A 15,569-nucleotide genomic window follows, 5' to 3' on the forward strand; every position below is an offset into this window, starting at 1 on the left:
CCCCTACTTGTTCCTGGGACATGTCTGTCCTTTATAAAAGAACAAGGAGGTTTCATCTCACCCCTCGGAGGGCCGAGGGCAGAGCCTGTCACAGGCTTTCCTGCGGGCACAAAGCGCGAGTGTTGCCGAGTGTGTGTGCGAGAGGTAACTGGGCCGCTTAGGTAGGCCCTGCAGCAGTGACCGCTGAAAACCTAGACCTCGAGGGGCTTGCGAACATACGGCCCTGATCCCAGCCTCGTGCTCTTTTACCAAGCGCCACTGGGGGACTGATGTGGCCAAGGTCACCCAGGCAAGTATAACTAATCCAGGATTGAACCACCATCTCCTGATGGTTCCTCTCTGTCCTCCATGCTGCGTTTTATTTCACTTTAACGCAGGTCTGAGAGAATCTTCTCTTCACATTGTGTGGAAGCAGGCATTGGCTGGAAGGAAGCCAAAATCTAGGTCTCTACCAGGCTTCTCTTTAAATAAGCAACTTCTAAACACTTGAGTACTTAATTTTTCCTATTTATGTATTAATCTTGCAGGGGAATACTTTTAATAGTCAGAGGCCCCCAGTCTCCTCACTTAGCAGGCGAAGGCCCAGGGCTTCGTGGGCTGTGTGCTGGCAGATAATGCAGCTCAGTGCCATTAGCTGGTTGCATTAGGATGAGCATCGCATAATTGCAGGAGCCCTTGTCCAAGCCCAGCTCACACTCGGCGCCCCCTGGTGGTGGGAAGCAGGCAGTGACCTGCCGTGGCCTGCGTGGTTCCTAACAAGGCTGCACGTCAGAATCACCTGGGGAGCTTTTCAACCACACGGGTCCTGGTCCTGGCTAGACCTGCCTTCTACAAGCTGCAGAGGGCTCCTGGCAGCCTGCCTCTGGTCTGCTCCTCGCCTGCGTGCTGTTCTGCCAGCCCCCCATCCTGGCCTGGAAGCACGTATAGAGGCAGAATGATGCCTCCCACATTAGGGGCTCAGGACCCCATGGGGACAGTCACTGGATCACTGAGAAATACAAGGACCCCTGCTAAGAACCCCTGACAGGAAGTGTAAATTTCCATTTAAATCACATACCTCAAGTTGAAAGTATTCAGACAATTCTGAAACAAAAAGTGGGAAGTACAAGGAAATGGACGAGTCTTGCTGTGGGTTGTGCCATAATTCCTGTCCCAGGCTGGCAGCTGGCACTCTCATCATCCCAACGCTTGCTTTTTACAAGAGGGATCTGCTGGGGCACCACAGTGTACTGGGAGAGTTTCTCTTCCTCCCTCTGTCTCACTGATCCTTCCTGTGGCTCCACTGTGTCCTTCCGTCTTCCCGTGCTCATACAGAGGAACAAAGCTCTCTCTGGTCGCCAGAAAGCCTGGGCTCCAGAGGGTTGATCTTCAGCAGGGAAAGCAGTCTTGCTGGACTAACCCTACTCTCTTTGCCCCCACAGCCAGGGAGGGCCTGAGTAGGAAGAAGAGTTTGGGCTCTATATGCCAAATTCATCCTCGCACCAGTAGGGCCCTCAACGCCCTGCCACCTTCTGTATGCTGTGATTTTCATCTCCCTCAGTGAATGTGTGTGCACACCCGAGGGATGCTGCTGCCTTTTATTCACCCCATTTCCCCTTCCTTGTACAAGACAGGGAGACGCACTTAACCTGGAGGTCTTCCCGAGGGCCCAACAATGTCTGTGTTGAACCCTGTGGGCAGGGAGCAAGAGAGGTGGAAGCTTCTAGCAGAGCAGCAGAGAGGACATTGCATAAGTGGCATGACTGGGTTGTAAGTTGGGAGACAGGAGATCTCATCTCAGCCCTGCCAGAAAAGGTGGTGGGTTCCAGTTCCTCTGGGGAGGGGGGCCTAGATATGGCACCTTTCTGCATCTTCCCCAGCCCCCCTGCCCCTGGCAGCCTCTGTCCACCCCGAAAGGCCTGGAATGGGGAGTCCACCAAGCGTGGTGTTTAGAGTCTGGGCACTCAAGCTTGGGCTCAAACGGTCTGAACAAATCCCTGCTCCGCTACTTAGTAGCTCCTCAGCTTGGGCAAGTCACTTACCTTCCTTGTGACTGACTTCCCTGACTTATGAAGGGCAGTTATACAGTGCCTCCGTAATAAGGTTGTTGTGGGGATAGAACGGGGTAGAACCACAGTGACCCACATTTGCTAGGTGCTAGCTGTTTGTCAGACAGTGCTAAGTTTGTCAGGGACCCAGAGCCTAGGTTCCTCACCAGGCCACACAGTGTAGACCAGCCCTTGCACCAGGTTAGTGCTCAGTAAATGTTGCTATTATTGCAGGCGGTGCCGCTTTTGGTTCAGCTAAAATCGCTCGTGATCTCCAAGGCACCCCCCACTCTCAGACTCGAGAGGGAAGACTGTCAGGCGCTTGCACACAGGCTGGTGGGGGACTGGGGAGACTGTGTTGACTGGCACTCCTTCCTTCCCCAGCATGTTGGCTGGCAGCTGCTTCAAGGTCTTGTGAAAGCGTCTTTTCTCCTTCCCCGGGCCGTGTCCTCCCATCGGGTTGGGTGTGTGAAGACCTCCTCTGCCCACTGTGAGCTGGGAGAGGGGATTGTGGTGAGCCCCAGTTGGTGGAATAGGAGAAATCGGAAAGTAAAGTTAACAAAGCAGTGGGTCTGCTGACGGGCAATGGAGATGTCACCCTCCTCAGAGTACGTCACCTGCAGTCCAGCGTTGAGATGGGGTGACGCACCCCAAATCAGGCTAGAACATCTGCAGTTTTTCTTTGCCTTGAGGTGAAACGGGGTATCTCCTAGCAAAGTCTCCTCCTCTTTTTGAGAAGGTCTGTCCTCCTGTGCCCGTTTCTCCCGCGCTTGCTGGTCACACACAGCGCCGTCCCTCCCCGCCGGCTCCTCTGCTGTGTCCCCTGTCTTGCTGGTTTCTTTCCTGCCTGTCCTCCCTCCCTTTCCTTGGGTGCACCATCCACTTTGATCTTTTTACACGCTTTTCTTCAAGCGGACACTCGCTAGCGCCAGCAGGAGCAATTGCCCCCCTTCGTTGGGAGCATTAGTGCCCTTCCCGGCCTTGCTGCGAGGGAGGGCGGCTTTTATCTCCCGGTGGAATCTCATTAGCTTCACTGCACAATGGGACCGAACCTCGGCTGCTGGGGAGTCAATTTAAATTAGTTAATAGCAAAATTTTTTTCGCCCCAGGCCTGTTTTTTCCACATCTTGGATGCTGAGGAAAAAACATCTTTGTTGTTGAAAAGTGTAAAACAAAAAAATATAGAAGATGGAATACCTTGACAAAAAGGAAGATCATTGTAGGTGAATTTCTCCAGTGTTCAACAACCATGACTTACCGGGAGCTTGGGGGCCCAGCCACAGGAATTCAAAAACCAGCAGCGCAGGCATTGGGGAGGAAGGGTGGGAAAATAGCAAATCAGTCAGCTTTGTTTCCTTCTGTTAAAATATTTCAGTAATTGGTGTCGGGAAATCGAAAAAAATTAAATGATTGCATTAGCTCTAGAAAAAAATTGTCACCATTTGGCAGTTAAAGGGAATACTTTATACTGAATCTTTTGAAAAAAGAGGATGAATTTGGCCAGATTGCTGACCAGTAATGGAAAAACTAATTAGATACCCTGCCTATGAGCCAGATGCCAAAACAGAGCTTTGGTGCATGACTCCAGCCGAATGTGGACAGGACATTTTCTAGTTAATTCACTTTGTTCTCTTGAGCAGTCTGCCAGACAGCAGCCACACTTGCACATCTCCTAGCCTGTGCCTTGCGTCAGGACTCCAGCTTTCTGAAGACTTCACCACGCTAGGAGACAGAGGGCACAAGCTGCCCGGGGCACCTGGGCCACTCCTTTATCTTACACACCAAGAGAGCTGGCCGTGGGGGGTCGTCTGTTGGGAGGGAGGTGGGCAGAGCTCAGGCCTTGCAGTATCTGGGATCAAATACCTATTGTGTGGCTTTGAGCTTCTTCCCAGCCCCTGTAAGTCCGATTTCCTCTTCTATAAGATGTAAGTAAGAACAGCACCCACCTCAGAGTTACTGTGGGAATTATGTGAGAGGGGCATGTAGGGCTTGGTACATAATAAGCTCTCATTATCAGTAGTTACAAGTTAATATAATATCTGTTCTGTTTTTTATAAATAGGATAAAAAGGCACCTTTCAGAAATCAGGAAACTCCAGCACTCCACAGTGCTCACTGTGGACTGTGGTGGTACCATTCATTTTATTCACGAAACAAACTATCCTGATTTGTACTCCATTGTTCTGTGCCCCAGGATCAAATGCCTGCCCCTTTGGGGGCCTTTTCCTATAGCACCTGGAATGTGCTATAGCCTTGCTGCTCCAAACCAGGTCCCGAAGCAGCTTGGCATCACCTGGGAGCCTGCTGGAAATGTGGCATCTCAGCCCCGCCCCAGGCCGCCTTCATCAGAATCTGCTTGTTAGCAGGATTCCCAGGTGATGTGCGTGCGCGTTAGCATTTGCTGCTTATGCCTTTGAGCAGCCCTAAGAATAGCTTGGAGAGGCCGGCTTACTTTTGGGCCCTAACCGGGAGATTCTGATTCTAAGTCTGGAGTGGGACCCACGAACACAGATTCCTAACAAATTCTCAGGTGCTGCCAGTGCTGCGGGTCCATGAAGCACACGGTGAGGAGCATCGTTTCTGGAGAGGAAATTCTCTTGGCCAAGCTCGAACTTGTGTGCACCACGACAAACAGGAGTCATAGACCCGCAAACACTGAGCTCGTTTCCAATGGGAAGTGAAGGTCCGTGGGGGCGCATGTTAGTCTGGAGAGGAGGGTGAATGCTGCGCTCACAAAGCTCACAGCCCCTGTGATGCAACACAACAAACACTTGTTTCTTGCTCACACTGCACATCCATGCTGAGTTGTCACAGGGCTGTACTTCCAGGTCATCTCTCAGGGACCCCAACTCACCAGGGATTCCCCCATCTGGTGACTCCACCATCTTAGTATGTGGCTTCCAAGGTCGCTGGGGAAGAGTGAGTGTGGAGAGTCCACACTTGTGCTCTTCACAGGCCTCCATATGGAAGTAACACACAGCACTTCCGCTTCCTGATGCACTGGCTGGAACGATCCATGCGGGCCCGCCTAATACAAGGGAAGCCAGGAAGTCTTCCCAGGTGCCCAGGAAGGAGAGAGGAACTGGACAGGGTGACTACTGGTAACTTCCACCACAGAGGGAAAGTCCAAGATACCCCAGCACGTCAGTGGCACTCCAAGGCCCAGAGTCTTCAGCTCCTGTCCCCCTGTCCCTACCCCTTTCAGGCCCTTTCTCCACCTACCTCATCAGAGCCCCTCTCCCTGGAGGTCTCAGGGACAGAGTGGACCATTCACTCCATCAGCACGTTGCGTGGAGAACCTCTGTGTCAGGCACTAGCGGATGTGTTCTCCATCCTCTAGAGTTCACAGTCAAGTCAGGGAAACTGACACTAAACAGAAATGGCAAAAATAATTATATCAGTTCAGAAGTGCAGAGTGCTATGAAAGAAAAGAACTGAGCAAGGAGGTGTAGCCCATCAGGGAAGTCTGGGAGGCTTTCTCCCGGGCCCAGACGAGGAATTCTTATTGGGGCGGGGAAGGAGAGGCCAGAGCAGAGGAAGGGCTGCGAGGAAGGAGGGAGGAGATGAGACTGGAGGAGCTGAGAGGTGAGGACAGAAGGCAGGAACGGGCCCTGCATGGTTCACATCCCATGATCACGGTTTTGCGTTCTGTCCTACGCTCTAAGAAGAGGGTTTTAAGCAAGAGAGTAACACAGATTTGTGGTTGAAGAATAATCGCTAGTATTTACTGAACAGCATGCACTTCTGCATTATTCCGTTTGATCCCCCAATTATCCCAGGTGATAGGTACTGTTTGTTATTGTCCCCATTTCCCAGATGGGAAAACCGCAGCTAAAAGAGATGAAGTAACTTGCCCAAGGTTGCCTTACTGGAAGAGGTGGAGCGGGATCCAAACCCCAAGCCCAGCCCTCCCCTTTGCTGCAGAGTGTCCCCTCCGAGTGCAGCGTGGAGGAGGGGCGAGTGCAGTGGGCAGCTGGTTGAGTCTCTTCTGATCATCCCAGCAGGAAAAGACGGCGGCTTAGGCTATGAAGTGGCAGTAGAGGTGGGTAGAGGCAGAAAGGTTCACGATAAATAATTTGGAACTCTGAGGCTCCTTGAGTATGAGAGGTGTGGGGAGAGAGCAGGGGAGAGCCCAAGTTTCTGGCTCGGGTGTCTGGGCGGATGGTCATTCATCAAGAACGCTGACGGGAGAGCAGGCCTGGAAGAGTGCTCTCAGTGTTCCTGTGATTAGCACGACGCCTTGCCTGGGGTTGCCTGGAGAACCCAAGTTCAGCTAGAAGAGCTCAAGTGCAGAGGTCAGCTAAGGAAGGGAACAGGAGATGGGCACAGGTCTGTCAGGCCAGGGAAGGTGAGCTCACACACAGGTCAGAAAGCCAGGCCGGGCACCAAGGGAACAGCAGAAATGGGGACAGGTTTCGGGCATCTTGGCGGCATTTGTGTCGAGGCCCTAGATTCCAAAGGCCCCAGGAGCCCGGCAGGTACCACGATGAGCGGAGTAGGCTCTGGCGTAAGACCCCGGAGCACTTGGGCGAGGTGCAGTCGCTCCCTGTCCAAAGGCACTGTCCTCCTCAGCTCCCGCTGATGGTGGCTGCTTGGATACGGGGCTGTGGGGGGCAGGGCCAGGTCACAGTCACTGTGATGACCAGGAGCTGGGCCTTGTGCTGAATACTTCCCATGCTTAGACTCATCTAATCTCACAACAGCCTGTGGGACTGTCCCCGGATCTTCTGACACTTCAAGAGAAACTGGGGGTCTCAGGTGAAGGTTCCCAAATTTTAAATGTTAGTCATTTGTGTTAAAAATTGTGAAAAGAAAAGAATCCAGAAAAACGTGCAGCCGAACAAAGCATTCCTGCCTTGGATCTGTGGCCTCTGATGTGGTCGCCAGTCTGACTGGAGCCGGGCCCCCACCAGGCCAGCTCGAGCTGCTGAAATGGACGTACCTAATCTCATCCCAGGGGCCTCCCAGGGCTAGTGCCTTTGGGCATGCCGTCTTAGGAAAGGAGTCATGCCCAGAACAGGGGATAGCAGGGCACTGAGGAACAAAGCCAGCCTGGCTTACTCTGCCACTACAACGGGGGCTTCATTACAGGCACTTAAAAGAAAATGGCAGGGCCAGAGAAGGAATTCTCCAAAAACCTTGTTTCTTTTGTAATGGCAAATGTAATTGCAAGGAATGTCTTGTCAGCCCATAAAATGGCACTTCCATGAGTTTTCTTAGCAGGAGACCTGGATGGGCACGAACCAGCCTTTCAAGTTCAGGGGCCCTTAAGGCCCAGTTTGTTTTGCTGTGTTATGTAGCGTTAGCTTCACCCCACCAACCACCACCAGCCATCCTGCAAAGTTATCCTTACTACTGTTTTTTATTTTTTTTAAAAAAAAAAGCATTGCTCATTTTAGAAAGCTGTCTGTCAAAAATGCTTAAAATAAAAGCAGTCTTGGCACTTGAAGGAATAAGTACCATTTATCTTGAAAGTCACTTGAGTAAGAATTTCTCAGCAGTGTTGGATATGGGAGCTGCTGGTGTTCTCACACAAAAGCCAGTGGTGCACAGCCTTGGGTGAGTGGGCATTTTTAAGTTTATTTCTTCAACAAGTATGTATTGAGTACCTGCTGAGTGCCAGGTGATACTCTAGGCCTTGGGGATGCAGCACAAACCAGATGGACATGATCTCTGCCCCATGGAGCTTATTGTCTAGTGGGTTTCACCAGCAACCAGGAAGGCCACAAAAGTCCAGTAGGAAAGAGGACAAGTGCAGGGGCCAGGCCGAGCAGAAGAGGAGAGCGGGCAGCAGGGTGGGCAGGCCAGTGGCATGCTGGGGAGGAAGGTTCACGTGCCTGGCCTCGTTCTGTCCTCTCACCAGCCTTATGGAGTATGTATTATTACAACCTCCATTTTATCCAGAGGGAAACTGAGGCTTAGAGAGATTCCGCAAGGGGCCAAAGATCACCTATCTTTAAGCCAGGGAGCCAGGACCCCACTTGCCTGGCCGCAGGTGTGGACACACAGCTGGACTGATTTCTGGATCATCTACAACTCACCGTATCGGGCCCAGACCAGCACCTCTGGTTTCCGCCTGACTGGTTGGCTTAACTGTGGCTGAGGTTAATGTGGCTGCTACAACCACATTGTCTTCTGATAGGGGCTAGAAAACTAACAGGTCTACACAAGATAGGCCTATGTTTATTCTTGTTCCCAATTTTTTTTTTAAACTTTTTTTTTTGGCGGCTGGCCAGTGCACGAACCAAACCCATGACCTTAGTGTTACAAGGCCGCGTTATAACCAACTTAACTTTTTTTTTTTTGGCAGCTGGCCAGTGCACGAACCAAACCCATGACCTTAGTGTTACAAGGCCGCGTTATAACCAACTGAGCTAACCAGCCAGCCCCTTGTTTTGTTTTTTAAGCACAGCATTTATAATGCTAAGAGTTCCTAATGAAGACTATCAAATAGACCATTCGTTTAAACCCAACTATCAAATTAGGTATAATGTACTCATTTGCTTTTTGATGTCAGGCATTAGCAATTCATGATGTCATCAAGTTTCCAAACTACAAGGAATCTTAGACTGGCCCCTTTTTTTTCAGAAGGGACATTGAAATGCAGAGAGGATAAGTAGCTGGATCAAGGTCGGGGACAGTACCAGGGCTTGCACCCAGTACTCTGTCTATCTGGTCACCTGATGCCTCCAGTGGACTTCATGCAGTCTCACCCTTGGCCTTGCTGATAAACCTCTACTGCAGAGTCAGGAGACAATAGGCGTGGCCCACCAGGGCGCTGAAAACAGCCCACCCCCTTCATAGAGCTGGTGAGACAGGCACATGTAAGTGGCAGGGCTCCTCAGAAAGGTGACATGGCAACCGTGAGGCTCAAGGGAAAGATCCTCAGAAATTACCGGATTCCTGATCCAAAAACACATAGCTACAAATTATGAGACAAAATGAGAATTAAAGGAGACAGAAAGAGACCGAGTACAGTGTCAGGAAAATTGTTCTGGTGCAAAGAGGAAGTGGGGCATGGACGATTGGAAATACCACTTCACGTTCACGCAGCAGAGGCTGTAAACCCCTCTTCCCTCCCCAGCCTCTGCCACGCCCTCTCGTGGTGCCCAGCCTGTCCGGGTTTTCAGGTGCTGGAATGTTCCACACTCCACTGGCTTTCAGGCCTGTGTCCTTTCTGCCTGCAGTATACCTCCTCTCCCCTTTTCACCCCCACTTTTCCTACTTGAGGTTTTATTTTAGATGTCCTTTCCTCCAAGTATACATGCCAAGAGTGCATTTGGCCTACTTGGCTCCTCTGTGCTGGTTTGGAGTAGCTGCCAACTCCAGTCATTGTCCTTCCTTCTCAGGTGACAGACCATGCCACCACTGCCCTGCTCCACTATCAGCTGCCCCAGATGCCAGACGTCGTGGTCAGATCCTTCATGGTAAGTGGCTTGAAGAGTCAGGTCTGTTGAAACCCTGGCTCCTTTCAAGTGAGAACAGGCAGCTTGAAAAGAAGCTGTTGTGTCTTCAGACTTCGAGGGCTTCCCAGTGGGAGACAGGGCTCCCAGTGTAAAGCCGATACTTCTGTTAAGCTGGGAAGGGATTTGGGAGAAACCCCTCTCAATTTAATTCACTGGTGTTTTCTCATTGCTGAACAAATGGTGGTTTCAGAAGTGACCTTCCAAAAGTTTGCAACATTGATTTAGCCAATAGATGTTTTATTGGTGCCGGACCCGATGCTTGGTGCTGAGCACATAGCAGTGAACAAGACAAATGTTGGAGTCCCCCAAGACATTTAATCCTTAGATTTTCAGAGCTGGAGCTCAAGATGGGAGCAGCCACAGAGCAGCCATTCCGGTGGAGAGCTGGAGCCAGCTCTGCCAGCTCTTGCTAAATGTGCAGAATTTTGTAAGCTGGTTGTTCAAGCACTGGTAGCTTGAAATCAAACCGGCAGGAGTATTTACACCACAGAAATGGGCAAACACTACAAGTCGGGACCTCTCCCCCACCCCCAGAGCTACTTTATAAGCCTCTGTCATGTGACAAGGCTAAAACATGCCCCCCATGTCCCTGACAGACCATCCAGCTGTTTTAACATCAGGCAGACACGGCTTCCTGCTCTCACATTAGCCTGCAGCTCCATCTTTCACTGCTGCCAGAACTCCCTTTGTTCTTCATGCTGGAAAGGCTGCCAGTTAGAGAACCTACGCGAAAGACTTACCTGTTAGCAAGTCCAGCCCATGTTGACAGCTGGTGGGGGTGGACTTGAGCTCATCCAGCTCATTCTGTCGCGGGGGCATCAGCGATTAAGCCTCTGAGAGAGCCCGTCGTGCGTGCGTCTCTCAGAACATGCAGCCTGGCTCGTTGACTGGTGCCGCAGCCTCGAGAGGCTGAGCAGAGCAAAGCTGGGGGCCCAGCAGCGCTGTCCACGGGGTGGTTCTCTCGTGGTCCACAGTCTTCAGCGAGATCTTCATTTCTGGATAGATATGAGGGCACTTCAGAAAGTCCATGGAAAAATGGAATTAAAAGACAACGCACATATTTCTGTGAACTTTTTGAAGACTCTTCGTATAAGGACTAGCTTTTCACCCTAACATGTTGTAACGCCCAGCTGCCTTCGGTAACTGCTCAGCCCCAGAGGGTGGTTTCACTCAATGGCCCATTGACCTCACGTTAATTGCCAAACCCCAAATGCCTCACCTTCAGAAGGGGGGTGGCTGTCAGTGGGCCAGGCTCTGCCCCGTGAAGCAGGATTCGTATCAATAAACTTGGCCGACCTCTTCAAATGGCAGTTTTCTCTAGTGGCATAATATGCAGGAGGACATTAAATGACGAGATTCCCATGTCCCTTTCACAGCGACAACTTGCCCGCCGTCGCTGTGAGTGTGAGAATTGAGTTATGAGAGTCTCATCCTTATGTATGATTCCTGAGAGAGCTCTGCACTCTGAACTACTCCAGCATGTATTTGCTGCTTATTATGTTATTTGGTGGCACCAGGGCTATCCCCGCCCACCCCCCAGATACGTTAGGCCACATTGTGACAGTGAGTGATGACCTCTGAAATCAGATTAGCTGCAAGGCATGTTGACCTCAGTGGAGGATTCTGAAGTCATCATCTGTTATTCCAAGTCTCCCTTAGCATGTGCCCACGACCACTTCTTGGTAGCGAGCGGGGGAAAGAGGATCGTCTAATACACAGGAGACACAGGGCTCAGAAGTGAGATGTGTTTCTGCTCGTCCCAGGGCCCCAGCTGGTGGGGTTCACAGGGACTCCTCAAGGAGCCCTTCCTGCTCTTGGGGGTAGGAATTTCTATTTTAAAAACTCCCTTGGTTGGGAGGGGCGGGGGAGCATCAGAATTGGAAATCAGCAGTGAGATGACCTTGTGGGTTCTGCCTGCTTCTCGCTGTGAAATCACAAGGCATCTTTTGGGGTCAAAGCCAACTAGGTTCTCTGTCCTTGGGATCGTTAGGCTTGACAGGAAGGATGACTTTGGAAGCGCCCGGATCCCAGTCTTTCATTTCTCTCCTCGCTTCTCTTTTTAGACCTGGTTAAGAAGTTACATAAAGCTGTTCCAGGCCCCGTGCCAGCGCTGCGGGAAGTTTCTGCAAGATGGCCTTCCCCCCACGTGGAGGGATTTCCGAACCCTCGAAGCCTTCCACGACACCTGCCGGCAGTAACCCCACCCCGGCCCGAGGCCAGCCTGCGGACCCCCACCCAGCACCTTCCCAGACAAGCCCGAAGGAATATTGATGGCCCAGACCTTTCTTCGTTGCCCAAATATCAGTACAGCCATGCTTTCCCTTTTGTGAAAAAGCAGCATGTCCTCTGTGGCTGAGGGGACTGATTACACACATTGAGCCCGAGGGAATATTGATGGCCCAGACCTTTCTTCGTTGCCCAAATAGCAGTACAGCCACGCTTTCCCTTTTGTGAAAAAGCAGCATGTCCTCTGTGGCTGAGGGGACTGATTACACACATTAGCCAGTGCATTGAAGGCAAAGATGACCTTTTTAGAATCTAATGTAAAGAAATTGTGCAGCAAGCTCTTCTTCCATGTACGCTGGCAGTACTGCTGAGTTGACCCTCCGGGGTCTGTGTGTGAAGTCATTTCCGTGAGCTGTCTGTCACTGGAATGAGCCCTGTGTTCAATAGTCATGCAGCTGTTTTTCTGTAACTTATTTTTTAAGCAATAAATCTTTTGTATCCAGGACAAAGCTTTGCCCCTTATTTCTTACAGCTCCTTTTCCGTTCAGTTTAGTGAACATGTGAGTGGATCTGGGCCTTTTGAAGAAAAAACTTAAGAATGTTTGCTCTTAAAACATAGTGTTTTTTTAGAACACTCTTCCCTGTCTCTCACTTTCAGGGGAGAGGGCAGTGCTAGCAAATATCCATTTCAAAGATGTTTTGGTGGCTTGAGAAATGGGTTGTTCCTTTCGAGGAGCCCCAGCGTGCAGGGATGGTACCTTTTAGCGAGCCAATAGCACACGCACACCCAGGAGAAAGTCTTCTGCCAGCCTAACCAGCCGGAGTGTGAGCAGAGCCAGGGGCATGTCAGGCCTGCTTGTCCCGGGTTTCATCCTAAATATCACTATGAACCGATTCCATCCCGATCTGCTGAGCTCGTTCCGTGCCTCAACACCAACTTTTAAAGCCCTAACCTATTTCTGTGAAGATCATGGACCTGGTGACAGGCTTGAGAAGGCTGGGGGCATTGCCCAGGGCTTTCCCAGCCAGCCCCTCCCCACCTTCCCCCACCAGGCTGAGAGGAACCAGAGAATGGAGGGGATTTAGTGGCGAGGGTACCATAGGACAGTGCTGTTCCACATGTGGTCCTTAGACCAGCAGCATCACCATTGTGGGAGCGTGTTAGACATACCCAACCTCGGCTAGTCAGGGCTGGGTCCAGCAACTTACTCTTTACCAGCCCCCAGGTGGCCCTGACATCTTACCATAGGACAGTGCTGTTCCACATGTGGTCCTTAGACCAGCAGCATCACCATTGTGGGAGCGTGTTAGACATACCCAACCTTGGCTAGTCAGGGCTGGGTCCAGCAACTTACTCTTTACCAGCCCCCAGGTGGCCCTGACATCTGAGGACCTCTGCTCTAGGAGAGATGGCCTTGCTCTCAGTGCCCTGGTTGGCAGAGTGTGGTGAGAGGCAGCGTGGGGGAGTGCAGGACGTTTCCATGCAGAAGTGATTTTAGATTAAATGCCTTAGTTCATCAACTTTAAGACCCCAATGCTTGTAACCTGCACCATTATCTTATGAACCACTAAGAAAGAAAAACACACTGCCAGTTAAGTCCAGGCCTGAATGATAATCCTGACCCGTGAACTCGTCACACCAGCCTTCGTTGCTTTGAAATGTCATCCATCTATTGCAAAGGGGGCGATTTCTCCTGCCTTAAGTGTCATTGTTAGCCTGTGACAGGTGATCCCTTTACACGGCCCCCAGTAACAGACAATCACACGGCTTCACTGACTTGCCAGGTCCTCCTTTCTTTGGTCTTAAAAGACACTTTGTTGCTTTGCAAGAAATAAGGAGTAGTAGACATTAGGTATGTAATAACATTTTGTCTTATGCTGCCCATCTTTTCAAAGATATTTAAATGTCAAGTAAGCTGACCCCACACAGTATTCATCTCTCACATGAAGTGATGACGATGTGACCAGCTGTGACCAGGTGGAGCATGTGCACACGGTAGCAAGTGCATCGTGACCGTCAGCTGCCGACAGCACGCATCCGAGATGTCCAAACGTGACACCCACCGGAGGACTGGTGAAATCACGGTCGCTGTAAATCACATTGTGAGAAAGCCATTTGGATCTGTACCTGTTTGACCCTCCTGATTGCAGCAAGTCCGAGAACCTCCCCGTAGGCACCGAAGGTCTCTCTAACTCCCATTTTCAAAAGAAGAGAGAGCCGGCCCCGAGTTCAGAGCCTTGGGCAGGCAATAGTTTCTACTTCGAATTTAATGGCATCGTTTTGATTTTCTCTGTGTTATCTTTAGAGATACCTTCTATTTATGGCAAATGATGCCTGTTTCCCAGGAGTGATATAAAGTTTCCATTTAAAATAAATTTATTTAGGTGAAAAAGTGGAACCATTAAAGAAAAGCATTAGATAAATAATAGCACAGGCAGAGTGTGGCTGTAGCAAAAAGCGTGAAGAAGGTGGTCAAGTGACAGGTGGTGGCCACACAAGGCCAGAGCCTGGACCCAGCCTTCTGCGGCCAGGTGTAGGAGCTTAGATGAGTCACGCCCTCTGCACAGCCCATTCCCTTTTCTGTAGGATGCAAGGCTGGTGATCCGGTCATGGGCAGGGGACGGAGGCTCAGAGATGAAACGGTATCGGCCGGGAGGTGGTCCCTGCGGAGGCTGGGCTGTGGACCTAATGTTGGCACAAACAGAGGCTCAAGGTGGATTGGGATCAGCTCCAGGATGGTGGGTTATGAGGGGCGCTGGGAGACCTGCTGCTGCTGCTGTGAGGACAGTCACCAGGCCCCCAAACCATCCTTTGCTGCCTGTCACCAAAGGAATGTGACCATCAATGGCCACTATGTGGTTAGGGTAGGTCAGAACACGATTTAGACTGTCCAAGGGTGGTCTGTAGGCCAGACCTGCAGGGTATTTTATGTGACTTATGACCCTACAGCCCGCAGCTCTCCTGTGCCAGTTGCTTTACATGTGTTATCTAATTTAGTCCCAGGTGGGTGTGTGGCGTTTTCCCCATTTTGTAGATGAGAGACCAAGTGAAGGGGCCCACGCAGCAACCAGCAGGGGCTCTGTGGCCACCCAGCAACAAGGCTGCCCCCCACCCCAGGGCAGAGGGCAAGCCCCGATGTGCTGAAGACCGACGGACTCCCGGCCAGAATGTGGACACTGCTGTCCTGCAGACGCTGGTCCTGGCTGCGGTAGGCAGGGACGCCTTCACCCCATCCCTGCTGCTGGCCAGGTTACCGCTAAGAACTGACAGAATGGAACGAGGACGTCTCCGAAAGGTTGTCCAGAGTTTTTTTCTGAACTAAATTGGGAACTGGCCTTTTGGTATCGATGGTGTTTTTACACTTCACGCCACTGACAGAATGAAATGACAGTCTTCCAGATCTTTCAGTGTGAACGCGCAAAGTCGCCATTGCATTTAGGGTGTCAGAGTGTGGTCCTGATGCTAAATCGAGAGCCTGTTAAGGTCACCCCAGTCTGGGGGAGAAGGGATGACAGCTACAGCCATCACAGTTCTCACAGACCTGGAATCCCTGCAAACCTGATAGCGGCCACTTCGGCCATCGGGTCCGTGGGACAGATGACCCATGGGGACAACTCGCTCTTCTAGGGTGTGCCCCAGCCCCGCACCTCCACCGGCGTGCCCGCGGTGATCTTAGGATTTGTCCTGCTCTGTGCGTGGCAGGAAAGGATGGGCCGGTTCCCTTCCACCTGCTCGCTCGCTGGCGCGGCTGGCGTGGCTGGTCCTCACACGGAGCTCACCCAGGACGCACGATAATGCTCTTCGGAGATGACAAGTGTAGACCAGCCTGCCAGCCTGTCCTTCCATCCTT

At 51.4% G+C, this 15,569-nt stretch overlaps 1 protein-coding gene across 2 annotated transcripts in view; it reads left to right on the plus strand.

Annotated features, from left to right (window-relative positions):
* The window catches only part of MED27 (mediator complex subunit 27), a 212,896-nt gene extending 201,034 nt beyond the window's left edge, over window positions 1-11,862 (plus strand). For both annotated transcript variants that reach the window (XM_008578426.1, XM_008578427.1), the window contains exons 7-8: window positions 9,376-9,453; window positions 11,556-11,862. In XM_008578426.1, the coding sequence (XP_008576648.1) occupies window positions 9,376-9,453; window positions 11,556-11,690 (213 nt within the window). In that variant the 3' untranslated portion in view covers window positions 11,691-11,862. The remainder of the gene's footprint in view (window positions 1-9,375; window positions 9,454-11,555) is intronic.
* Window positions 11,863-15,569: the final 3,707 nt, after the last annotated feature.

The sequence above is a fragment of the Galeopterus variegatus genome, unplaced genomic scaffold (assembly GCF_000696425.1).
Source record: "Galeopterus variegatus unplaced genomic scaffold, G_variegatus-3.0.2 Scaffold1684, whole genome shotgun sequence".
NCBI lineage: Eukaryota > Metazoa > Chordata > Mammalia > Dermoptera > Cynocephalidae > Galeopterus > Galeopterus variegatus.